The following is a 24,874-nucleotide window of genomic DNA, read 5'->3' on the forward strand; positions in this document are numbered from 1 at the left end:
GGGCCCAGAGGGATGTGGGGCGGCGTGAGGTGCAAGGCTGGCGCAGGGAGCTCGCCTGAGCTCTCTCACTCTCGCGAGATGCACGTGGGTCACGTGACGGCGCGGGCGCGGCGCGGGTTCACGTGACAGACGCCGCCGGTCGTGGGGTTTGTTTCCTGCAGCGGGCGCAACAGCGGGACCAGCTGCCCACACGCCGGTCGGGTCAGACCCCGGCCCGCCCGCCCCCGACCCCGCCCGGCTCCCGCTCGCGCCCATGGCGGCCCCCGGCGGCGCCCGGCGATGGCTACTGCCCCTGCTGCTGTTCGGTGAGAGGCCGGGCTGGGGCTGAGGGCTCAGGGGCTGCGGGGGGAGGGTCGGGCAGGTGTGCGGTGCTGCGCGGGCCCAGAGGGATGTGGGGCGGCGTGAGGGGCGGGGGGCTGCTCGGGGGCCGGGAGCTGCGGGGGGAGGGGTCGGGCCAGGTGCCCAGAAGTGGATGACGGAGGGAGGGCCCGGCGCGGCCCGCGGGTCTCAGACCTCGGGTTGTGGGGCCAGTCGGCAGTGACTTGGTGGTTTCTGAGCGGCGTGGTTCGCGCCCTTATTTGGGGGCACGGGTGGCTCCGGAGGGCTGCGTGCGGCTGCAGCCGGAGACGCGGGACCGCGTGGGCCTCGGTTTGCGCCCGACGCGGATGTCCGCGCAGGAGAATAGGGCGGGCGGCGACCCCGGCCTTTAGAGTTCGTCCTTCGGGCTTTTAATCTTTGCCCCCAGCAGCATGGCACGGAGCGCTGACGCGTGTGTTTATGTCGTTGTGAATTTTAATTGCGTTATAATGACTTAAAGTTGCCCTTGAGAGTTTCGGGGAGCCCACAGTGGACAGAAGGAGAGGGGGGCTAGGCCTGGCCTCCCAAGGGTCGTCTCCATTTCTAGTGAGTCGTCAGGAGCGCTGCGTGCGTGTGTGTGTGTCTGTGTTTGTGTGTGTGTGTGCGCGCGCGCGCGCGCTCTGGGCCCACGGAACTCGGGAGCTGTCCGTGGGCGCCGGTGTTTTATCCATTGAGGAATTTTGCTGTCACTTATCTGTTCTAAGGAGAAAAGAATTGTGCTGACTTAAGAATCACTGCGCGGTTTGATTTTTATGGCTACTGAGAGCTCTCTCTGTGGCACTTTCTCACCTGGTCCCCATGATACGGGAAGATTAAAGTGCCAGGAACGGAAAAGAGGTACCGGAGCTCACTGGTGGGCGCTCCCTTGAGTTCAGCAGACACAGAAGCAGTCTCCCAAGTACCTGCCGGGAATTCTCTAAGTATCTACTCTGAAGTTCTTTTATTGTGACAGAATGAATTTTGGTTTCAGGATTTTGTTTTGCCTATTGCGTAAAATGAGTTCTTTGAGCTGCAAGACCAGTGCAAGGGGTGACCTTATTCCAGCCGCAAACCCGGAGCCTTGCTCTCCCCAGCAGGTGTCATGAGTTTTGAGAGGACCTGGTGGGACAAGTCTTGTCGTGTCAGGGCGTCTCATTGTTCTTTATTAGAAGAGCTCGCGTGCATTAGAACTGTCACATTTTGTTTCATGTTTTAAAAACTCACCTGAATGAAGAGAAAAATCCATACTTCCCTACTGATAGCTTGGAGTATCATGCATGCAATTAGCTTTTTCTCTTTTTTTTTTTGGCTATGCCACGAGGCTTGTATGATCTTAGTTCCCTGACCAGGGATTGAACCCAGGCCCCCAGCAGTAAAAGTGCAGAGTCCTAACCCCTGGACCGCCAGGGAGTTCCCATAATTAGCCTTTTAATGTCCATTCCATCATATCTTTTAAGTTTTGGGGGGTTTTTTGTTGTTGTTGTTGTTTTGGTTTTTGCGGTACGCGGGCCTCTCACTGTTGCGGCCTGTCCCGTTGCGGAGCACAGGCTCCGGACGCGCCGGCTCAGCGGGCGTGGCTCGGCTCCGGACGCGCAGGCTCAGCGGCCGTGGCTCACGGGCCCAGCCGCTCCGCGGCACGTGGGATCTTCCCGGACCGGGGCACGAACCCGCGTCCCCTGCATCGGCAGGCGGATTCTCAACCACTGCGCCACCAGGGAAGCCCTTAAGTTTTATATTCAGTTAAAAATCCAAGTTTTAAAAAGGTCTGTTAAGAGCTTGTATTTAGGTCTGTTTAAAATAATGTCTAGGCTTGGAGCATCTAGGCCCGTGAGCCATGGCCGCTGAGCCTGCGCGTCCGGAGCCTGTGCTCCGCAACGGGAGAGGCCGCAACAGTGAGAGGCCCGCGTACCGAAAAAAAAAAAAAAAAAAAAAAAAGTCTATTTTAATCCACAGTTTCACCAAAAAGCATCTTTTCTAAAAATATTTCCAACTTCTAAGTCACAAATTCATCTTGCTTTGATAATTAGAAAGTAAAGTTTCCTTTGTGTTTTAATACTTGGTAGAAAGTGTAGACAAGTGTGAACTGAAACTTCTTGATACATATGATTAAGTATATTGAATAATAGGGCTCTTGACTGTTGATGTCACCGGGATGACCTCCTTCCCCTTTCCGAATGAAGAACTGTTGCTTAGGAAGTTTGAAAAAATGTTTTATACCGATTAATGTTACCCTCGCTTGTGGGAGTTTGCCAGTTACCCAGGTTGGCGACCTAATTTTTCAGTAGATTTGAGGTCAAAATGTTTTGGGTCCATAATTTTGAATTTATATTGTTAGGTCCATCCCAGGCTGTATTAGTCCTTTCTCCTCTCTGCGTCTGGAAGACTTGACTATGTGCATGTACAGCACATGCTTCTACTGGAATATTGGTTCTGCTGTGTTGTGATTATTTTCACACCTGTGTCTTCCTTATGTTACAGCCTATCTCGTGCCTCACATACAGTAAGTGCTCAGCACGTACACGAAGGGATGTACAGTGGTCCCTAACTGAACATGCACATCAGCTGTTCAGAAACGTACATACTGGTCTCTAGAGTCTGTGACTCCGTTTCTGGGATGGAGCCTCGGTCTTTCTTTTTTTCCTGTACGTTTTCACAGGTGATTATGTATCACTGGTTAAGAAGAAGAAAAATACTGGATTCAAGAAAATCGAGCCAAGAGAAATTAGAAAGTGATTTCTATTAAACAGTTTAACAAAGACTGTATTGACTTGTTCCTCTAGATGGCAGTTTCTTTCATATGGAAGTGAGTGTGTCATAATTTGAAGCATATTCACTTGCTTACCAAGTGCTGGAGAGAAAGTGTGGTTCAGGTGTGGACCTCACTGTGCCGCCGGCCCATGGCAAGCTCGGCGGGCACATGCCGTGAGTCAGCAGACCCAGTTCCAGATCTGGCTCTGCACCATCACTAGCTGTGTGACCTCGAGCACAGTAGTTAACCTCTCTGTGCTTTGGACTCCACATCTGTGAAAAGGAAATCATCATAGTGTCCACCTATTAAAGTTGTCACGATAGTTTATAGTTACCTGCAAGGTGCACTACAGGTGCTCGTTAAATGAAACGCTTATTTGACAGTCTGTGTCAGGTACCACGGATTCAACAATAGATGAGGGCCGTGTAGCACTGAACGCATTGATAGTAACAGCTAACACTGAAAGCAGGCTGACGCCTTGTACCCAGCGCTCCCCTTGCTTTGGGTCACTTGATGCTCTGACCATCCTCGATGCTTGTTTCCGTCTCACAGGTGCCTAAACCGAGGCGCGTGGTGGTTCCTCTGGGCCCGGGGTCACAGTCAGTTAGTGGTGGAGTCTGTCAGAGACTGAGATCTCATCTCAGGCAGGCGTGCTCCCACAGCTGCACCTGTTTTAGAGACTGGAGTGTCTCCAGGTGGGAGTGTTTGAAGGAATAAGCCACTCGCTCCTCTACGGGACCCCTGGGGAGAGGTTGGCGTGCGTCGGGCGTGTGTGCTGAAAAGGAGCAGCTCCCGGTGGTGCAGGTTCTGACTTTCGGGAGGGACACCCCCCAAATTACTGCAAACATCCTAGCTAATTTGAGATGGTGGTTGTCTTTTATAGAGTTAGAAACTAATTTCTGACTATTAGCATACGTGTTTCTCTTACAGTTTTTTGTTGTAATGCTCTTGTAGACATTTTTCTCTTGACCAAAATTGGCTCTGGTTTCTTGTTTTAATAGTGGAAAATTTGGGGGCCTCTAGTGCTGCCGATGCTTTTTGTTTTGTTTTGTGTTTCTGGGTTGTTTTGGCCGCGCCTTTCGGCATGTGGGATCTTGGTTCCCCGACTAGGGATTGAACCCGTGCCCCCTGCAGTGGAAGCACGGAGTCCTAACCACTGGACCGCCAGGGAAGTCCCTGATGCTTATTTTAAGTTTGTTTTAGTAATACTACTTTGTTGTCCTTTGAAAGCTCAGACTTTCAGCATGTTTACTAAATGAAAAAATTGACTGAAAAGTTATTTATGAAGTGTTTTCTGGTTAAGTGCTTTGAGTCACTAGAACGTTTTTTGGTGACTTAGGGACCTATTTTATAGGAGGGCGGCTTGGTAGGAGCTGGCCTGTGCAGGCCCCTGTGGGAGGTGGCCACCTGACCTGCTGTGCCATGGCACGTGTGACAGCATGTGGCACCAGCGCCCAGGCCGTTGGGGGCAGCTCAGGCCTGGGGGCGCCCATGTGCACTGTGAGCTGGTTGGTGTCCGCTGTTTCTCTGGCCTCAGCACCCAGGCTTTTGCTTCTGCTGCTGAGCCTGCGTTTGCCTGGCTGGCATCTCTGTAGCTCTTGTGCACTTACTCCGTCGCTCTCAGAGACATGTCTTTAAAAACCTTCACTGTAGGGCTTCCCTGGTGGCGCAGTGGTTAAGAATCTGCCTGCCAGTGCAGGGGACACAGGTTCGAGCCCTGGTCCGGGAAGATCCCACATGCCGTGGAGCAACTAAGCCCGTGCGCCACAACTACTGAGCCCGTGAGGCACAACTACTGAAGCCTGCACGCCTAGAGCCTATGCTCCGCAACAAGAGAAGCCACCGCAATGAGAAGCCCGCGCACCGCAACCAAGAGTAGCCCCCGCTCGCCGCAACTAGAGAAAGCCTGTGCGTGGCAACGAAGACCCAACGCAGCCAAAAAAATAAAAATTAATTAATTAAAAAAAAAAACTTCACTGTGTCAAAAACGAGTTGTGGGATTTTCTCTAGGTTTTTAAAAGGAGCGTTCATTCATTGGAAATGACTTTAGTGGAATCTTGCTGCAGTATTCGGGGGGAGGGCGGGGGTTAAAATTTGCGAAGCACAACAGACAGAATTTTCCTTGTCTGCCCTAGTTTGCTTCATTTGTAGCAGTTTTTCTTTATGAATGCAGACTTTGATATTTCCTTTACCTGAGGCTTACAGGAGGGTATGCAGGGTTTCTGTCTATACTGTTCACTTTAGGCTTAAGTAGTAGTTGCTCTGAAGGTTTTATTTGGTGACGGTCCCAAGGGTGAAGTGAACTGGGTTCACTGGAGTCATTTTATCACGTCAGTGACAGGGACTTCAGAATGAAAGCTAGTTGGCTGTCCTTGGAGCGTGCTGCCTGGGTCACATGTACCCTTAGAGCCGTCATAGCCAGATGTGCCACTGCTTGACGAAGGGTGTGCAGGGACCTTAGCTGCGGAAACAAGGAGGTGTGTTCCTGGGAGTGTGGCAGTGCCCGGTGCTGGTTGGTGGCTGCTTGGCTTTAGGATGGTCAGGACACCTGCCCGTCTGTGAAAGAACCCTGTGCTAAGGTGTGTGGCTGTCACTTACCTTCTCTGACTCAGATCGGAGTGCATTTGCTGCTAAGCTGCCTGCTCGGGGTTTTGGGGTGTGGTCCTGGCCCTGAGAACTAGCTCAGAGCTGTGGCCACTCGCAGGTTGGAGGACCTGTGACAGCTGCCTTCCGCCCCTTCCCTCAGGCACTTGGCAGCTATACCTACAGAGGCGGAGTGTTGTCCTAAGGTCACACAGCCAAGTCCAGGTCCAGTGGAATTACTGTATTTTGAGGACCTTCTGGAAATGGGCAAAGATCTCTGATCTCTGAGTCTGCGGCTTTTCTTGCCACGTTGCCAGTCCACGAGAGGCAAAAGCAGAGCCGACTCTAAGTAGCAGTTTGGGTCCACAGGGTTTCTGTAGAAGGTCAGCGTTTAGTTTACGTTGAGTTCTGCCTTCAGGACCCCACCCCGCATCCCCGAGATCCTCTGAGGAGCGAGTGTGGGCAGCCTGGGCCTGGGGTGACTCAGAAATTGACCTGTGACTTCCCGGCACGTATTTTGAAGAAAAGCATTGAAGAGCTAATGACAGGTTGGCAAACTGATGGGATGGGTTTAGAGAGAACATTTTCAGACCAGTCTCCAGGAGGGACAGAAGCCCAGCTGAGCCCCACCTGCGGGATCTGTGTGTCTAGTTCTTCGGCGATTTAAGTAGCTTTCCTAATAACAGCTGTATTGCCACAGCTGTAGACAACCAAAATTTTCTAAAAAGTGTTTGGTCATTTCTGTCTTTCCTGGAGTTAGCAGGCCTCGTGCGTGGTGCGTCAGCTGTGTTTGTGGTGAAAGATGGCAATGGGACAGCTTGTATCATGGCCAACTTCTCTGCTGCCTTCTTGACCAGCTATGACACCAAGAATGGTTCTAAGGTAGGAGACACCAGGGCCCTGCATGCCTTGCTTGTGTGTGTGTGTGATAATTTAACCTGCCTTGACAGTCTTACAGGTGTGTGTGTTTCTTGTATGTTATACACTGCTGTGTCTCATAGGCTGTTAGTACCTGTAATAGTCTATGCATTTTATATACTGAGGATGCAGTCATATTATATACAAACTATTTTGTGCTCACTATTTTATTGTGAGCATTTTTCCAGTTTTCTTCTTGATTATCTTTTGTAATCACAACGTAGTATTTCATTATGTTAATCGCGCTAATTTACTAACCCATCCCCTGTAACTAAGTTTTCTTATATTCTTTTTATGCCCGGTGTACAGCTCTGTGAATATAGCTTTTTTAATCTGTCGAATCTGCTTTAGGTAAACTTACACTCCAAGAATCGTGTGTAAACAGGTGCTCGAGGTGCAGTGCCACTGTACTAGTTTGATTAGAATGTCCCTTTTGGTTTTGTTAAAACAGCTTTGTGCCTCTGCAGGATGAGAAAGGCTTTTTGCATTTACCAGATCCCTAACAAATAAGCAGCATTTCTTTGTTACCTCTTTCTCCATGAATTACCTGTTAGTGGACCTTTCACTTTCTCTTTCCATTTAACGTTTGTTCTTGTAAACATACTCTTATATTTTGTTTTCAGTGCTTTGTTGAAGCAGTGTTTTTCCTTACCCATCTCCACATCCAAGGCACCGTATCTGTTTTCAGGCACTTGGAGGGCAGTGGGGGCCCAGGACTGCTGGGAGGACGAGTGGCTTCTTCAGAGCCCTCTGGACGTGCCAGCTGCCTGGCCTCCTAAGTTCATTGGCCCTGTCTTGGTATAAATGTGGTCTCTATCAGAACAGAAGAAAGCAGGGAAAGCTTCATTCCACAGAAATGTCTCCAACTGTAAAGACTTGTCCAAGCACCTTTTATTTATTTTTAAAATTTAAAAAAAAATTTTTTTAACGTGGACCATTTTTACAGTCTTTATTGAATTTGTTACAATATTGCTTCTGTTTTATGTTTTGGTTTTTTGGCCACAAGGCATGTGGGATCTTAGCTCCGCAACCAGGGATTGAACCTGCACTCCCTGCATTGGAAGGCGAAGTCTTTAACCACTGGACCACCAGGGAAGTCCCCTAGGCACCTTTTATTCTAATTTCTACTTCACTTCTTTTTGTTTGGATTTTCTAAAACATCGTTTCATTATATACTAATCGCGTTACACAAACGGGAACATCCCTTTGCTGTAGTGTGCCTTCCCACTCTTCACACAGTGTGTCTTTGTCACAGGCGTGGTCTGTCCATCAGGAAAGTGCTAGGACAGTTTCCCACGGGTCCTTCACCCAGTCTGGTTCATCGAGATGAGCTTTGGTGGTTTTGTAGTTGTTTGTTTTGCTTATAATAGTTAATTCAGACAATTCTGCAGTAAACTCCCTCTTCTCTTTGTTTAGAGAGACATATTCTTTAAATAAACTTTTCTATGGCAAACACGAGGTAATGGGTTTTTTCAGATAAAAGTATCAGCTCATCCTGAAGCCCAACGTGAATTATTTCACTTTACTGAGATAACTGTAGTTTTAATTCTCTTGTAAATTAAAATCATATTAATGAAGAACAGTTTTAAATTAGTGAATAATTAGGTCATCCTTGCCTTGCACTTGAGTTACTTTCTGGTCTATTATTTGACATGTAATACTGACTTTCATGTTTTTTGTTTTTATTGAAAATGAATGCATTAATAGTGACATCTGAGATGGAGCTGGGGTCGGGGCATATGTCAGATCTTTGGTGTTTCTGAACCCCTTTAGTAACCTACACCCTAACTGGGTTCCGCTGTCATCATGTTTGTTCCAGAGCGTGACCTTTGAGCTGCCGGCCAGTGCAGAAGTATTAAATAGCAGCTCTTGTGGCAAAGGAAATGCTTCTGACTCCAGTCTCGAGATCGCTTTTGGAAGAGGCCATACGCTGACCCTCAGTTTCACAAGAAATGCAACACGCTACGGTGTCCAGCTGATGCGTTTTGTTTATAACTTGTCAGATACAGGCATTTTCCCCAATTCGAGCTCCAAGGGTAAGAACCAATATGGACCAATTATGGGGTGGAGAAAACTGGGTCGGGGGAGTATCTGAAATTGCTTCTAACTAAGCACTTCCAGGAGTTAAAGATCGATTTTTTTTTCGTGTAGAAACCAAGACTGTGGAATCCGTAACCGACATCAAGGCAGACATAAATACAAAGTACAGGTGTGTGAGCAGTAGGCAGGTCCACCTGCACAACGTGACCATCACGCTCCGTGACGCCACCATTCAGGCCTACCTCTCCAACAACAGCTTCAGCAGGGAGGGTGAGGACCGTCCCGGCCCGGCCCCCACGGGTGCCCGGGGAGACCGCCGCGTCTTCGGAGGGCTGCCCCCGGCCCCTCTGTCTTTGCAGAAGCTCACCTCTCGCGGCGAGGGTGGATTGAAACCGGCTAACGGGGCAAAGTGGTTCAGACCCTCTCTCTTCCCTTGTTACAGAGCTGATGGGGTTAGGGTCGTAGGCTCTCCTTCAGCTCAAGCTGCTGTGTCGACACAGAGACCCCGTCTAACCTCAGTCCGGCTCGGGCAGCCCCGGGGCAGGGGTGGGAGCGACCGGGGAGCCTTTCAGGGAGACCACGGCCCCGGGGTGCGCCCACCAGCCCAGCCCTGTGGTCTCGGGTGAGGTGGTCGACCTCTTACTTCCTCCCCTGTGAAGTGAGGAAGCTCACCTGTGCGCGCAGCGCGTGGGGACTCGCGGGAAGCGCCTGCCGAGCGCTGCCCCGGGCGCCAGCCGCGGTCTGTGCTAGACAGGTCGCTTTCTGACTGCCATTCCCCACGTCCTGCCAGTCGGCTCGCTGTCATTTCCGGGGGGAGGGAGGCGTCCCCGCGGCCTTCCCCGGCGGCTCGGAAGCAGCTGGGGTGCCTGCTGACGCCACGGCCCTCCATGCGGCCAGCTGCAGCCCCGGGCTGGCAAGGGCCTCTGGGCCCTGCACAGCCAACAACTAAAAATGGTGGTTTTGCTTCTAGATTAACATTAAAAAATAACGTTTCACAACACATGAACATGATATAAAATTAAGTTTTACTGATCACAAGCAGCATTTTATTGGGACCCAGCCATGATCACTCACTCACCCATTCCTGTGGCTGCTCTCTCACTCTCACATGGCAGAGCTAGGTTGGGACAGGCGCTACAGCCACCTGGCCGGTGGGGCTCCCGTGTCCGGCAGGATCGGATGCCAGCCGCGGGCCCACCAGAGGACTGAGGTGTATTCATCTTTTCATCCTTCATGTTTGATGAGTGGATTCTTGTCAGCTCTTCTGAGAGAGAAGTTCAAAACAAACTGCTTTTCAGTGAAGTTTATCACACGTCTCACCTCCTGCCCAGTTTGGTCTTACTAACTTTTTCATTCCTTGGGGACCTGAGTCTCACTCCCAGTCTAGCTTAGGTGCGGGCCGTGCTAAAACGTCTCTTTCCCCTTGAAACTTCGTCAGTGAAACGTGCAGGTTTATCTGAGTATCTGCAGCTGCTGGGAGACCATCAGGGGCCTGCTGGGCGCACGAGCTTCTGAGAACCGTGAGACGGGCACTGGAGGGTGCGCAGCCCCGCCCCTCCCCCCCTCCTCCCCTGCCACCACCCCTGGGCTCCCTGCCTCCCACGCCTTCAGAGAAGGCGTGTCTGGCCTGTCAGCCCCTGTGGGACACGTACAGTTACTTTTCAGCTTTTGCCTTAGTCAGCTTTGATTTTGAATATAAATTTTTGTCGTGAGCAGTCATGGTGGGTCAGATTCTGAGGGACGGGGTCGTATGCACACCCTCAGTGTGTCCTCCGGGGGCGCCCTGTGCCCTCCCCTGTCGGACCTGTGTGGCCGGGGCCGCCCCCATCTCCTGATTGTGTCTCTTGCCGCCGGGCTCCCACTCTCCCCCTCGCTGGGCCCTCCACCCGCCCTGGATGAGCGCCCACAGCAGTTGGCTGACCGCGGGCACGGAGTCTCGGCTCCATCCTTGACTAGTAGGGCCGTCTCGTGCCCGTCCTTCCCGGGGCTGCTGCCATTCTCCTGGGGGCACCACGCCGATGGTCCGGGCTGGCGATGGTATGTGTGTCTGGCGTCTGTCCCCGCGGAGCCCGGGCACTCCGGGCCGCTCTGCTGCTGTCTCTGGGACCATTTCCAGCCCGGCACAGGAGCTCGGAGAACATATATGTGAATTGTTGCCGTTGCAAGTGGCCTGGGTCCCCAAAGCACGGGATGGAGTTGAGGTTTTGTTCTGACCTCACGGGGGGAAGGTTTGTCCTGCAAGGGAGGGTGTCCTTGCAGACGAGGGGCCACCCGAGGCCGAGGTGGAAGGGTGTCCAGTGGGAGCTGCATGCGGAGGTGGGCGGAGGCGGGGGGCTGGGCTCCCAGCGGGCCCAGGTCGAGCGTCGCCGAGGTGACCTGCTCCCGTCCAGGGTTCCAGAGTAGCGTTAGTTAGCCCGCGTCTCCCTGGAGGCCTGGAGGTCGTGTTCTGCGGGGCGGGGCCCCTTGCGAGCGTGAGCTGGGGCCCAGGGTGGGCTCGGGGTCCAGGGTTCCTGGAGGTCCTGAGGTGGCGGCACAGCTCACCCTACCGTCCCCACAGAGACGCACTGTGAGCAAGACGGGCCCTCACCGCCCCCCCCGACGGCGCCGGCCCGGCCCTCGCCCCGCCCGACGGCGCCCGAGAGCCCCTCGGTGTCCAGGTACAACGTGAGCGGTGCCAACGGGACCTGCCTGCTGGCCAGCATGGGGCTGCAGCTGAACGTCACCTACAGCACGAGGGGCAACACGGTAGGCCGCCAGAGCCCTTCCCCGCCTGGGCCTTGTGGACCGGGCGTCCCGGGGTGGGCCGCGGGTGCTGTGTGTCCCGGCCTGCCCGGCCGGGCCCCCATCCCACCTGGGCCGCTGTCTCTGCCACGGCAGGGTTGAGTCTCCCGACCCTGGCTGTTCTGCGGCCCCAAATCCTCAGCGTGTGTTGTCACCACAGGACGGGTAGTTCGACATCGACCCCAGCAAGACCACCTTCGGGGGGAGCTGCACAGCCCAGCTGGTGACCCTGGCGCTCCGCAGCGGGAACCTGCTCCTGGAGCTGCAGTTTGCGATGGTGAGGGCCCGCCGCCCCGCTCGGCCCGCCGCCCCGCTCGGCCCGCTCCGACCCTCGGGCCCCACCCTCGTCTGTCAGCAGACGCCTGGCGCTTATCCGCGGCCTCAGGTGCTGTCCTCCGCCCGTCCTGGGGGCAGCGTCTCTGCACCCTCTGCTCTTCGTACCTGCCGGGAAGGGCCGCATGTGCGGTTAGCAAAAGAGTAAGGGAAGAGCCCCTCCCTGGTGGGAGTTCGTGGTACACTCTGTAGGTGAACTGCTGGGTTTCTCCTGAGGACGTTCAGCTTTCCTAGGAAGTTAAATGTTGACTTTTCTGGAACGTAGCTCCTTCAGTCCGCATCTTAGCAGAGTCTGATTCTGTAACGAGGTCTGTGAGGAGCTGATCAGAATTCATGTTCCCGAGTCGACAGGCTGCCTTTTATGGGCTGGGCGCTCTGCAGTTTCCTTCTGAAGCTACGGGCGCGGGAGGTCACCTTTATCACCGGGTGCCCCCCCGAGCCTGATGGTGACCGTGTGATTGTCGTCTTCTCCCTAGAATGCAAGTTCCAGCCGGGTTTTCCTGCAGGGAGTCCAGCTGACTATGACCCTGCCCGATGCCAGAGGTAAGACCCCCCCCGCAAACCGGCATGCCTGTGCGGGCGCCCCAGGGCACCCACCCCCGCTGCCTTTGCAGACCCCACCTTCAAGGCCGCCAACAGCTCGCTGAGGGCGCTGCAGGCCACCGCCGGGAACTCCTATAAGTGTAACGCCGAGGAGCGCGTGCGGGTCACCGAGGCCTTCTTCCTCAACATATTCAGAGTGTGGGTCCAGGCGTTCCATGTGGACGGGGACAAGTTTGGGCCTGGTGAGTAGGCGAGGATGTGGTCTGCGTAGCTAACGGCCGGGGGACCCCGTGCAAGTCGGAGAGACTTTAGCACCAGTTCCCCTAGCCGTGCCACCTGGCCTCTGCACGCCCCAGCCCGTCCGCGGATGTGCCCACGCCACCCTTTGGGCAGAGCGCTGGCGAGGCCCTTCCCCGTGGGAGCGTGTGGGCACCGGCCCCCGGCGTGGTGGCGGTGGGCGGAGGTGGGCAGCGCGGGCCGTCTGTCTCCACAGCGGAGGAGTGCCAGCTGGATGAGGACAGCACGCTGATCCCCATCGCCGTGGGCGGCGCCCTGGCGGGGCTGGTCCTCAGCGTGCTCATCGCCTACCTTATCGGCCGGAAGAGGAGCCACGCCGGCTACCAGACCATCTAGCCGGCTGCCCGCCCCCGCCGCGGGCCAGCAGCAGCTGTACGGCCTCGGCCGTTCCCTGGGCTTAGATCGCTGTCGAGGGGGGTACCCTTTCTTGCAAACTGGTTTTCACATCTGCTTCGTCCAATGTGAAGTTCATCCGGCCACATTTACTATGCACAAAAGAGTAACTATGGAAATGACGGTGTTAATTTTGCTAACTGGGTTAAATATTTTGCTGACTGGTTAAACGTTAATATTTACCAAAGTAGGACTCTAAGGGGGGTGGGGGGTAAGAGAGCTTTTCTAAATGGGCACTGGCTCTGCTGTCGTTTGGCTTTTTAAGATTCCGATGTTTGGTCTCTTCACTCTTTACTCAGACGTAAGCCTTACGAAGGGAGAGTCTCTGGTCTTAATGCTTTGACGAAGGCCGGTAGCTGTGAGCCTGACGCGCTGAAGAAGTCAGTAGGAACGAGGATGGTAGGGCAGGCGTAAGAAGATGCAGACCTGGGATGCTTAAATTAAGCTTTAGAAGCCAGGGCGGGCCCGGCCCTGGAGCCTCAGGGCTCCCGGGCGCTGGGTCCTGGGGCTTTCCACGCTCTGCCACTCGAGACCTGGCACTTTTTAAAATAGAAAAATGGGTGTTATTTGTATTTACTTTCTCGTAAACTGATTTTCCGTCTTCTGTTGGAGGTTTGGGGTGATCCTGTGTCTGCACTGTGTACAGTAACTGTTTCACTCTGATTCATCGCTTGCAGCTCGGTGGGCTGTGCGCTGAGGATCGTCCCCTCCTGGGACGCGTTGCCGTAACGATGCTAATAAAACGTCTCTTTGTTTGTCTGTCTGTACCTCATGCTTTTGTCGGCTCCCGGCGAGAGGTCGCGATGGGCGAGCGGTGGGCAGGGTGTGCCTGGGGGGCTGCTGTGTAGCGAGCGGGTCCTCTGGGTGGCGACTTGAGGAAAGGCCAGTCTTCAGCTGTAATGGTACAGCATGTGGAGCCCTGTGGCTCTGGGGACAGATCACCCCATGGAAGGTAGGCCCTTACCTGGTCCCCCGGGTCAGCGGCCACCGAGGGGGAGCTTGGGCCCCGGCTAGCAGAGACCTGCGCCCTTGGAGGACCTACAGGCCTTGCCGAGGCCCAGGGCAGCCTGCCTGCGGGTGGACCTGTGCAGCCTGTACTGTGCAGCCGTCCCTTCAGACCAGGCTCAGCGGAGCAGGGCCCGTGAGGGGTGCTGAGGGGGGTAGGACGCGGCTGCCCAGCAGCAGCCCAGCCGCAAGTGGCATGAGCTGCGTCACTGTCCCCCGTGTCCATCTCCGCTTCTCTGCGGTGTGGGTGGTACAGGCCTGAGCCCGAGCGGAGAGACCAGCAGCTGGCCTGTCCTGCAGGGTCAGGTCTTGGCAGGCGTGGTGGGATTTGTGGCATCACCCAGGGTAGGAACACGTTAAGTTAAATACCCAGCCTGGAGGTGGTGCACCTGCGCTCACGGAGCCCCGGGCAGAGACGCGCCCCAGGCCCTAGCGGTGCAGCTGGTCAGCTCCCACGGAGGGGGACCCGTCGCGTGGTTCCTTCCAGGAAGAGCCCACCTGTCCCCGTGTGTCCTGTGCAGGACAGCCTGCCCGGGCTGTGGGTTTCTCAGCCAGAGGTAGAACCCCCGAGGGAGGGAGACGGGGTCAGGGTGGAGGTCCAGGGCCTCCAGCCCCGAGGGGAGGGGCCTCGCTGGGGGCGTCTTCTCCCTCCAGGGGTCCGGGATGACGCGGCCCAGATCTGACTTGCAGTCCGTAACTCTTCCACACGTACCTCTGGTTTAGTCTTCACGTAACACGATAATTTAAAAAAATCATTTGAAAAACTTACCTTCTACAGCGAGGTCACGTGCGCAAACCTCCCCTGGAGGCCACTGCTCTCCTGCAGGAAGGACAGTAAGTACTGGCACAGCGACACTGACGCAAGTCACTGCTGGGGGTTGGTTTTCAGTGGCTGGTGAGCCGATGCAGACTCACAGGTGCCCACGGAATAAACACAATCGCACACGTCACGTTGTATGTATTACCAGTGTCTCAGGTAAAAATATATATTTAGAAACACGAAGAGCTAGACTTGAAGAGCTATGTTACAGAATGACAATTTAATCGCTCCCGGCTGGAGTATGGAGGCGGCGTGTGTGTGCGTGTGGGCAGCACAAGGTGGGGGGCGGCCCATGCCCCGAAGGCTGGTCAGCCCTGCGCCAGCAGCCGGGCCCGGCAACGCTCCCTCAGCCTGGCGATGCTGGCCCTGGACAGGCTCCCAGGTGCCGAGAAGATTTTCTGGAATAGAAAGGGATTAGTTTAAACCCCGCAATGCGTTTCCCCTTCCTGCCCCTGGTAAAGGCTGGGCTGAGGCCCGTTGGTCAGTGAGTGAAGGAAGGTCACCTGTTTCCATCCCTTTTTAAAACCGAAAGGATGTTAGTGACAATAACTCAACCATCAGCACAGACACTGCCTGAAGAGGCTGCGGCTTCCCCACGCGGCCAGCCGGGGCGCCGGGAACGCACAGCCCCTTTGACCTTCCCCCCAGGAGGGCAGGGGCGCGGGGAGCCCGGTGGGGCGGCCGGAGTTTGGAGCAGAGAAGGGTTTACTGCGGGGCCGAGCAAGGAGAACAGGCGGCTCGTGCCCCCAAAAGGCCCAAACTCCGGAAGGGTTTCAGCAAAGCACTTTCAAGACCAGATGAAGGAGGGGGTCCCAGGGTGTGTGACCAGCTCTGCACAGTTCTGTGGTTGACGGTGAGGTCACAGGGTCACATTATCAATCCTCAGGCGCCAGAAGGGCTGGGGGCGACATTCCTTGGTGGTTTTAGCATCTGAAAAACTCAGGAAACGTGCATGAGATACGATTATCTGGGTACTTCAGAGGAGCCACAGCTGAGGAGACGGGGGAGGGGTCTGCCCTGGGAAGGCCCACGGGGTCCTGCTCCGTTACACTTGTGTCACATTGCGTACTTTAAAAATTTTTGAATCCAATCCATAAAATGTCTCAGATTCTGAAGTCTGAGGCTCTGAGCTCTAGGAATTAAAATTCGGTAACATTTTGTCCAATTTTCATTCTTTTGGTGTTTCTTGTTTTTGTGGTAAAACACACATGTTGGGTTGGCCAAAAAGTGCCTTCGGTTTTTAAGTAAAAATAAAAGACGTTTTTCATTTTCACCAAGAACTTTATTGAACAATGTATTCACCCTTTTGTTCCACTACCTTCTGCCATTTTCCAGGCACCTTCATAATTCCCTCTTTCCGAAACTTTTATCTTTCTGAGCAAAGAACTGTCCCAGGTGCCTCTTACAGTCTTTCAGGGAATTGAATTTTTTTCCATTAAGAGAATTTTGTAAAGACCAAAATAAATGGAAATCCGAAGATGCAACGTCTGGTGAATACCGAGGATGAATCAGAACTTACAAACTGTAACAAGCTGTAACAGTTTTTGCCTGGTCATTAAAGAAACATGTGGTCTTGCATTATCCTGATGGAGGTTTGTCCTGCAAGGGAGGGTGTCCTTGCAGACGAGGGGCCACCCGAGGCCGAGGTGGAAGGGTGTCCAGTGGGAGCTGCATGCGGAGGTGGGCGGAGGCGGGGGGCTGGGCTCCCAGCGGGCCCAGGTCGAGCGTCGCCGAGGTGACCTGCTCCCGTCCAGGGTTCCAGAGTAGCGTTAGTTAGCCCGCGTCTCGCTGGAGGCCTGGAGGTCGTGTTCTGCGGGGCGGGGCCCCTTGCGAGCGTGAGCTGGGGCCCAGGGTGGGCTCGGGGTCCAGGGTTCCTGGAGGTCCTGAGGTGGCGGCACAGCTCACCCTACCGTCCCCACAGAGACGCACTGTGAGCAAGACGGGCCCTCACCGCCCCCCCCGACGGCGCCGGCCCGGCCCTCGCCCCGCCCGACGGCGCCCGAGAGCCCCTCGGTGTCCAGGTACAACGTGAGCGGTGCCAACGGGACCTGCCTGCTGGCCAGCATGGGGCTGCAGCTGAACGTCACCTACAGCACGAGGGGCAACACGGTAGGCCGCCAGAGCCCTTCCCCGCCTGGGCCTTGTGGACCGGGCGTCCCGGGGTGGGCCGCGGGTGCTGTGTGTCCCGGCCTGCCCGGCCGGGCCCCCATCCCACCTGGGCCGCTGTCTCTGCAACGGCAGGGTTGAGTCTCCCGACCCTGGCTGTTCTGCGGCCCCAAATCCTCAGCGTGTGTTGTCACCACAGGACGGGTGTGCTGGCCTGGGTGGTGGTGGGATTTTCTTGGACGCTTTACTGCTCGGACGTTGAGTCTCCCGACCCTGGCTGTTCTGCGGCCCCAAATCCTCAGCGTGTGTTGTCACCACAGGACGGGTGTGCTGGCCTGGGTGGTGGTGGGATTTTCTTGGACGCTTTACTGCTCGGACACTCGGGTTGTGTTTCTACTCTTCCCTTGAGATGACGTTTCTCCCCGAGGGTGAGAGTCTGGGGATGGAGACAGGGGCCGCCCCCCGCCGCGGGGATGTGAAAGCAGGAGAAAGCAGCCGGAAGTACCAGGAGGACCGTCTGGCATCCCGAAATCTGCCCCTGTGTGAACTTGTCATGTTTTCTTCTGGTTTTGGTTCACGTGAACATGGCCTTGAAGCCGCTGCTTTTGGGCTGCCTCTGTCCCCTCAGGAGCGCGGGGCCTGGGGGAGGGGAGCTGACCTCTTGGCTCTTCTCACTAGACGGTGACCAGAGAGTTCAACATCGACCCCAGCAAGACCACCTTCGGGGGGAGCTGCACAGCCCAGCTGGTGACCCTGGCGCTCCGCAGCGGGAACCTGCTCCTGGAGCTGCAGTTTGCGATGGTGTTTTGGGCTGCCTCTGTCCCCTCAGGAGCGCGGGGCCTGGGGGAGGGGAGCTGACCTCTTGGCTCTTCTCACTAGACGGTGACCAGAGAGTTCAACATCGACCCCAGCAAGACCACCTTCGGGGGGAGCTGCACAGCCCAGCTGGTGACCCTGGCGCTCCGCAGCGGGAACCTGCTCCTGGAGCTGCAGTTTGCGATGGTGAGGGCCCGCTGCCCCGCTCGGCCCGCCCCGACCCTCGGGCCCCACCCTCGTCTGTCAGCAGACGCCTGGCGCTTATCCGCGGCCTCAGGTGCTGTCCTCCGCCCGTCCTGGGGGCAGCGTCTCTGCACCCTCTGCTCTTCGTACCTGCCGGGAAGGGCCGCATGTGCGGTTAGCAAAAGAGTAAGGGAAGAGCCCCTCCCTGGTGGGAGTTCGTGGTACACTCTGTAGGTGAACTGCTGGGTTTCTCCTGAGGACGTTCAGCTTTCCTAGGAAGTTAAATGTTGACTTTTCTGGAACGTAGCTCCTTCAGTCCGCATCTTAGCAGAGTCTGATTCTGTAACGAGGTCTGTAAGGAGCTGATCAGAATTCATGTTCCCGAGTCGACAGGCTGCCTTTTATGGGCTGGGCGCTCTGCAGTTTCCTTCTGAAGCTACGGGCGCGGGAGGTCACCTTTATCACCGGGTGCCCCCCCGAGCCTGATGGTGACCGTGTGATTGTCGTCTTCTCCCTAGAATGCAAGTTCCAGCCGGGTTTTCCTGCAGGGAGTCCAGCTGACTATGACCCTGCCCGATGCCAGAGGTAAGACCCCCCCCGCAAACCGGCATGCCTGTGCGGGCGCCCCAGGGCACTCACCCCCGCTGCCTTTGCAGACCCCACCTTCAAGGCCGCCAACAGCTCGCTGAGGGCGCTGCAGGCCACCGCCGGGAACTCCTATAAGTGTAACGCCGAGGAGCGCGTGCGGGTCACCGAGGCCTTCTTCCTCAACATATTCAGAGTGTGGGTCCAGGCGTTCCATGTGGACGGGGACAAGTTTGGGCCTGGTGAGTAGGCGAGGATGTGGTCTGCGTAGCTAACGGCCGGGGGACCCCGTGCAAGTCGGAGAGACTTTAGCACCAGTTCCCCTAGCCGTGCCACCTGGCCTCTGCACGCCCCAGCCCGTCCGCGGATGTGCCCACGCCACCCTTTGGGCAGAGCGCTGGCGAGGCCCTTCCCCGTGGGAGCGTGTGGGCACCGGCCCCCGGCGTGGTGGCGGTGGGCGGAGGTGGGCAGCGCGGGCCGTCTGTCTCCACAGCGGAGGAGTGCCAGCTGGATGAGGACAGCACGCTGATCCCCATCGCCGTGGGCGGCGCCCTGGCGGGGCTGGTCCTCAGCGTGCTCATCGCCTACCTTATCGGCCGGAAGAGGAGCCACGCCGGCTACCAGACCATCTAGCCGGCTGCCCGCCCCCGCCGCGGGCCAGCAGCAGCTGTACGGCCTCGGCCGTTCCCTGGGCTTAGATCGCTGTCGAGGGGGGTACCCTTTCTTGCAAACTGGTTTTCACATCTGCTTCGTCCAATGTGAAGTTCATCCGGCCACATTTACTATGCACAAAAGAGTAACTATGGAAATGACGGTGTTAATTTTGCTAACTGGGTTAAATATTTTGCTGACTGGTTAAACGTTAATATTTACCAAAGTAGGACTCTAAGGGGGGTGGGGGGTAAGAGAGCTTTTCTAAATGGGCACTGGCTCTGCTGTCGTTTGGCTTTTTAAGATTCCGATGTTTGGTCTCTTCACTCTTTACTCAGACGTAAGCCTTACGAAGGGAGAGTCTCTGGTCTTAATGCTTTGACGAAGGCCGGTAGCTGTGAGCCTGACGCGCTGAAGAAGTCAGTAGGAACGAGGATGGTAGGGCAGGCGTAAGAAGATGCAGACCTGGGATGCTTAAATTAAGCTTTAGAAGCCAGGGCGGGCCCGGCCCTGGAGCCTCAGGGCTCCCGGGCGCTGGGTCCTGGGGCTTTCCACGCTCTGCCACTCGAGACCTGGCACTTTTTAAAATAGAAAAATGGGTGTTATTTGTATTTACTTTCTCGTAAACTGATTTTCCGTCTTCTGTTGGAGGTTTGGGGTGATCCTGTGTCTGCACTGTGTACAGTAACTGTTTCACTCTGATTCATCGCTTGCAGCTCGGTGGGCTGTGCGCTGAGGATCGTCCCCTCCTGGGACGCGTTGCCGTAACGATGCTAATAAAACGTCTCTTTGTTTGTCTGTCTGTACCTCATGCTTTTGTCGGCTCCCGGCGAGAGGTCGCGATGGGCGAGCGGTGGGCAGGGTGTGCCTGGGGGGCTGCTGTGTAGCGAGCGGGTCCTCTGGGTGGCGACTTGAGGAAAGGCCAGTCTTCAGCTGTAATGGTACAGCATGTGGAGCCCTGTGGCTCTGGGGACAGATCACCCCATGGAAGGTAGGCCCTTACCTGGTCCCCCGGGTCAGCGGCCACCGAGGGGGAGCTTGGGCCCCGGCTAGCAGAGACCTGCGCCCTTGGAGGACCTACAGGCCTTGCCGAGGCCCAGGGCAGCCTGCCTGCGGGTGGACCTGTGCAGCCTGTACTGTGCAGCCGTCCCTTCAGACCAGGCTCAGCGGAGCAGGGCCCGTGAGGGGTGCTGAGGGGGGTAGGACGCGGCTGCCCAGCAGCAGCCCAGCCGCAAGTGGCATGAGCTGCGTCACTGTCCCCCGTGTCCATCTCCGCTTCTCTGCGGTGTGGGTGGTACAGGCCTGAGCCCGAGCGGAGAGACCAGCAGCTGGCCTGTCCTGCAGGGTCAGGTCTTGGCAGGCGTGGTGGGATTTGTGGCATCACCCAGGGTAGGAACACGTTAAGTTAAATACCCAGCCTGGAGGTGGTGCACCTGCGTTCACGGAGCCCCGGGCAGAGACGCGCCCCAGGCCCTAGCGGTGCAGCTGGTCAGCTCCCACGGAGGGGGACCCGTCGCGTGGTTCCTTCCAGGAAGAGCCCACCTGTCCCCGTGTGTCCTGTGCAGGACAGCCTGCCCGGGCTGTGGGTTTCTCAGCCAGAGGTAGAACCCCCGAGGGAGGGAGACGGGGTCAGGGTGGAGGTCCAGGGCCTCCAGCCCCGAGGGGAGGGGCCTCGCTGGGGGCGTCTTCTCCCTCCAGGGGTCCGGGATGACGCGGCCCAGATCTGACTTGCAGTCCGTAACTCTTCCACACGTACCTCTGGTTTAGTCTTCACGTAACACGATAATTTAAAAAAATCATTTGAAAAACTTACCTTCTACAGCGAGGTCACGTGCGCAAACCTCCCCTGGAGGCCACTGCTCTCCTGCAGGAAGGACAGTAAGTACTGGCACAGCGACACTGACGCAAGTCACTGCTGGGGGTTGGTTTTCAGTGGCTGGTGAGCCGATGCAGACTCACAGGTGCCCACGGAATAAACACAATCGCACACGTCACGTTGTATGTATTACCAGTGTCTCAGGTAAAAATATATATTTAGAAACACGAAGAGCTAGACTTGAAGAGCTATGTTACAGAATGACAATTTAATCGCTCCCGGCTGGAGTATGGAGGCGGCGTGTGTGTGCGTGTGGGCAGCACAAGGTGGGGGGCGGCCCATGCCCCGAAGGCTGGTCAGCCCTGCGCCAGCAGCCGGGCCCGGCAACGCTCCCTCAGCCTGGCGATGCTGGCCCTGGACAGGCTCCCAGGTGCCGAGAAGATTTTCTGGAATAGAAAGGGATTAGTTTAAACCCCGCAATGCGTTTCCCCTTCCTGCCCCTGGTAAAGGCTGGGCTGAGGCCCGTTGGTCAGTGAGTGAAGGAAGGTCACCTGTTTCCATCCCTTTTTAAAACCGAAAGGATGTTAGTGACAATAACTCAACCATCAGCACAGACACTGCCTGAAGAGGCTGCGGCTTCCCCACGCGGCCAGCCGGGGCGCCGGGAACGCACAGCCCCTTTGACCTTCCCCCCAGGAGGGCAGGGGCGCGGGGAGCCCGGTGGGGCGGCCGGAGTTTGGAGCAGAGAAGGGTTTACTGCGGGGCCGAGCAAGGAGAACAGGCGGCTCGTGCCCCCAAAAGGCCCAAACTCCGGAAGGGTTTCAGCAAAGCACTTTCAAGACCAGATGAAGGAGGGGGTCCCAGGGTGTGTGACCAGCTCTGCACAGTTCTGTGGTTGACGGTGAGGTCACAGGGTCACATTATCAATCCTCAGGCGCCAGAAGGGCTGGGGGCGACATTCCTTGGTGGTTTTAGCATCTGAAAAACTCAGGAAACGTGCATGAGATACGATTATCTGGGTACTTCAGAGGAGCCACAGCTGAGGAGACGGGGGAGGGGTCTGCCCTGGGAAGGCCCACGGGGTCCTGCTCCGTTACACTTGTGTCACATTGCGTACTTTAAAAATTTTTGAATCCAATCCATAAAATGTCTCAGATTCTGAAGTCTGAGGCTCTGAGCTCTAGGAATTAAAATTCGGTAACATTTTGTCCAATTTTCATTCTTTTGGTGTTTCTTGTTTTTGTGGTAAAACACACATGTTGGGTTGGCCAAAAAGTGCCTTCGGTTTTTAAGTAAAAATAAAAGACGTTTTTCATTTTCACCAAGAACTTTATTGAACAATGTATTCACCCTTTTGTTCCACTACCTTCTGCCATTTTCCAGGCACCTTCATAATTCCCTCTTTCCGAAACTTTTATCTTTCTGAGCAAAGAACTGTCCCAGGTGCCTCTTACAGTCTTTCAGGGAATTGAATTTTTTTCCATTAAGAGAATTTTGTAAAGACCAAAATAAATGGAAATCCGAAGATGCAACGTCTGGTGAATACCGAGGATGAATCAGAACTTACAAACTGTAACAAGCTGTAACAGTTTTTGCCTGGTCATTAAAGAAACATGTGGTCTTGCATTATCCTGATGGAAGATTACGTGTTTTCTGTTGACTAATTCTGGACGCTTTTCATCGAGTGCTGCTTTCCGTTGGTCTCACTGGGAGCAGTACTTGTTGGAATTAATCGTTTGGTTTTCCGGAAGGAGCTCATGATAGAGGGAGGACTCCCTTCCACTCCCACCGTATACACAGCATCACCTTCTTTGGATGAAGATTGGCCTTTGGAGTGGCTGGTGGTGGTTCATTTCGCTTGCCCCACCATCTCTTCCATTCCACATTATTGTACAGTATCCACTTTTCATCGCCCATCACAATTTGTTTTAAAAACGGAACGTTTTCATTACGTCTCAGTAGAGAATTGCATGCGGAAATAAGGTCAAGAAGGTTATTTTCGCTTAACTTATGTGGAACCCAAACATCAAAGCGATTAACATAACCAAGCTGGTTCAAATGATTTTCAACGTTTGACTTGGAGGTTTTGAGTATGTCTGCTATCTCCCACGTGGTATAACATTGATTGTTCACAATTAATGTCTCGATTTGATCGCTATCAACTTCAACTGGTCTACCCAACAGTGGAGCATCGTCCAGCGAGAAATCTCCAGCACGAAACTTCGCAAACCACTTTTGGCACGTTCCAGCAGTCACAGCACCTTCTCTGTACGCTGCACAAATCTTTTTTTGCATTTTGGTTGCGTTTTTACCTTTATTGAAATAATAAAGCCTAATATGCTGAAAATGTTGCTTTTTTCCTTCCATCTTCAACATTAAAATGGCTACACAAAAATTCACCAATTTTGATGTCTTTTCTTAAAAGGATGCTGATATGACAGCTGTCACAATACAATCTAACAAAATTGTTTTTTTTTAAAGTATGTCTTTATTGGAGTATAACTGCTTCACAATACTGCGCTAGCCTCTGTCGCACAACAAAATGAACCAGCCATATGCATACATACATCCCCATATCTCCTCCCTCTTGCATCTCCCTCCCACCCTCCCTATCCCACCCCTCTAGGTGGTCACAAAGCACCGAGCTGATCTCCCTGTGCTATGCGGCTGCTTCCCACTAGCTATTTTACATTTGGTTGTGTACATATGTCCATGCCACTCTCTCACTTTGTCCCAGCTTCCCCTCCCCATCCCCCGCCTTGTCCTCAAGTCCATTCTCTCTGTCTACATCTTTATTCCTGCTCTGCCACTAGATTCATCAACACCACTTTTTTTTTAGATTCCATATATATGCATTAGCACACGGTATTTGTTTTTCTCTTTCTGACTTACTTCACTCTGTATGACAGACTCTAGGTCCGTACACCTCACTACAAATAACTCAATTTCATTCTTTTTATGGCTGAGTAATATTCCATTGTATATATGTGACACATCTTCTTTATCCACTCATCTGTCAATGGACATTTATGTGGGTTCCATGTCCTGGCTATTGTAAATAGTGCTGCAATGAACATTGTGGTACATGTCTCTTTTTGAATTATGGTTTTCTAAGGGTATGTGCCCAGGAGTGGAATTGCTGCATCATATGGTAGTTCCATTTTTAGTTTTTTAAGGACCCTCCATACTGTTCTCCATAGTGGCTGTTTCTTTTACATGTAGCTGTCCAGTTTTCCCAGCACCACTTATTGAAGAGGCTGTCTTTTCTCCATTGTATGTTCTTGCCTCCTTTGTTGTAAATTAGGTGCCCATATGTGGGTGGGTTTATATCTGGGCTTTCTATCCTGTACCATTGATCTATATTTCTGTTTTTGTGCCAGTACCATACTGTCTTGATTACTGTAGCTTTGTAGTATAGTCTGAAGTCAGGGAGCCTGATTCCTCCAGCTCCATTTTTCTTTCTCAAGATTGCTTTGGTTATTCAGGGTCTTTTGTGTTTTCATACGAATTGTAAAATTTTTTGTTCTAATTCTGTGAAGAATGCCATTGGTAATTTGCTAGGGACTGCATTGAATCTGCAGGTTGCTTTGGGTAGCATAGTCATTTTCACAATATTGATTCTTCCAATCCAAGAACACTGTCTATTTCTCCATCTGTTTATGTCATCTTTGATTTCTTTCATCAGTGTTTTATAAAGTTTTCTGAGTACAAGTCTTTCACCTCCTTAGGTAGGTTTATTCCTAGGTATTTTATTCTTTTTGTTGCGATGGTAAATGGGATTGTTTCCTTAATTTCTCTTTCTGATTTTTCGTTGTTAGTTTATAGGAATGCCAGAGATTTCTGAGCATTAATTTTGTATCCTGCAACTTACCAAATTCATTGATTAGTTCTGGTAGTTTTCTGGTGGCATCTTTAGGGT

The 24,874-nt window shown here is 54.1% G+C and overlaps 2 protein-coding genes across 4 annotated transcripts in view; one reads left to right on the plus strand and one right to left on the minus strand.

Moving 5' to 3' along the window:
• Positions 1-146: 146 nt before the first annotated feature.
• LAMP1 (lysosomal associated membrane protein 1) lies at positions 147-19,937 on the plus strand. The gene is made up of 9 exons (XM_055089440.1): positions 147-305; positions 6,429-6,550; positions 8,406-8,622; positions 8,738-8,896; positions 11,184-11,371; positions 17,583-17,705; positions 18,422-18,488; positions 18,560-18,730; positions 18,982-19,937. The coding sequence occupies exons 1-9, from the start codon at positions 254-256 to the stop codon at positions 19,119-19,121; spliced, it is 1,239 nt and encodes a 412-aa protein (XP_054945415.1). The 5' UTR covers positions 147-253; the 3' UTR covers positions 19,122-19,937.
• Positions 19,938-21,124: 1,187 nt separating this feature from the next.
• GRTP1 (growth hormone regulated TBC protein 1) overlaps positions 21,125-24,874 on the minus strand; it is a 21,537-nt gene continuing 17,787 nt past the window's right edge. Inside the window, exon 9 of one of the 3 annotated variants that reach the window (XM_055089509.1) lies at positions 21,125-21,401. In XM_055089509.1, coding sequence (XP_054945484.1) covers positions 21,312-21,401 — 90 coding nt within the window. In that variant the 3' untranslated portion in view covers positions 21,125-21,311. The remainder of the gene's footprint in view (positions 21,402-24,874) is intronic. The other 2 variants (XM_055089512.1, XM_024117447.3) reach the window with 2 other exon arrangements.

Source organism: Physeter macrocephalus, chromosome 13 (genome assembly GCF_002837175.3).
Source record: "Physeter macrocephalus isolate SW-GA chromosome 13, ASM283717v5, whole genome shotgun sequence".
Lineage (NCBI taxonomy): Eukaryota > Metazoa > Chordata > Mammalia > Artiodactyla > Physeteridae > Physeter > Physeter macrocephalus.

Coding starts and splice junctions, on each gene's coding strand:
- LAMP1 (XM_055089440.1), top strand. CDS start 254: ATGGCGGCCCCCGGCGGCGCCCGGCGATGGCTACTGCCCCTGCTGCTG. Junction 11,372..17,582: donor ACAGCACGAGGGGCAACACG/GTAGGCCGCCAG, acceptor TCTTCTCACTAG/ACGGTGACCAGAGAGTTCAA. Junction 17,706..18,421: donor TGGAGCTGCAGTTTGCGATG/GTGTTTTGGGCT, acceptor TCTTCTCCCTAG/AATGCAAGTTCCAGCCGGGT.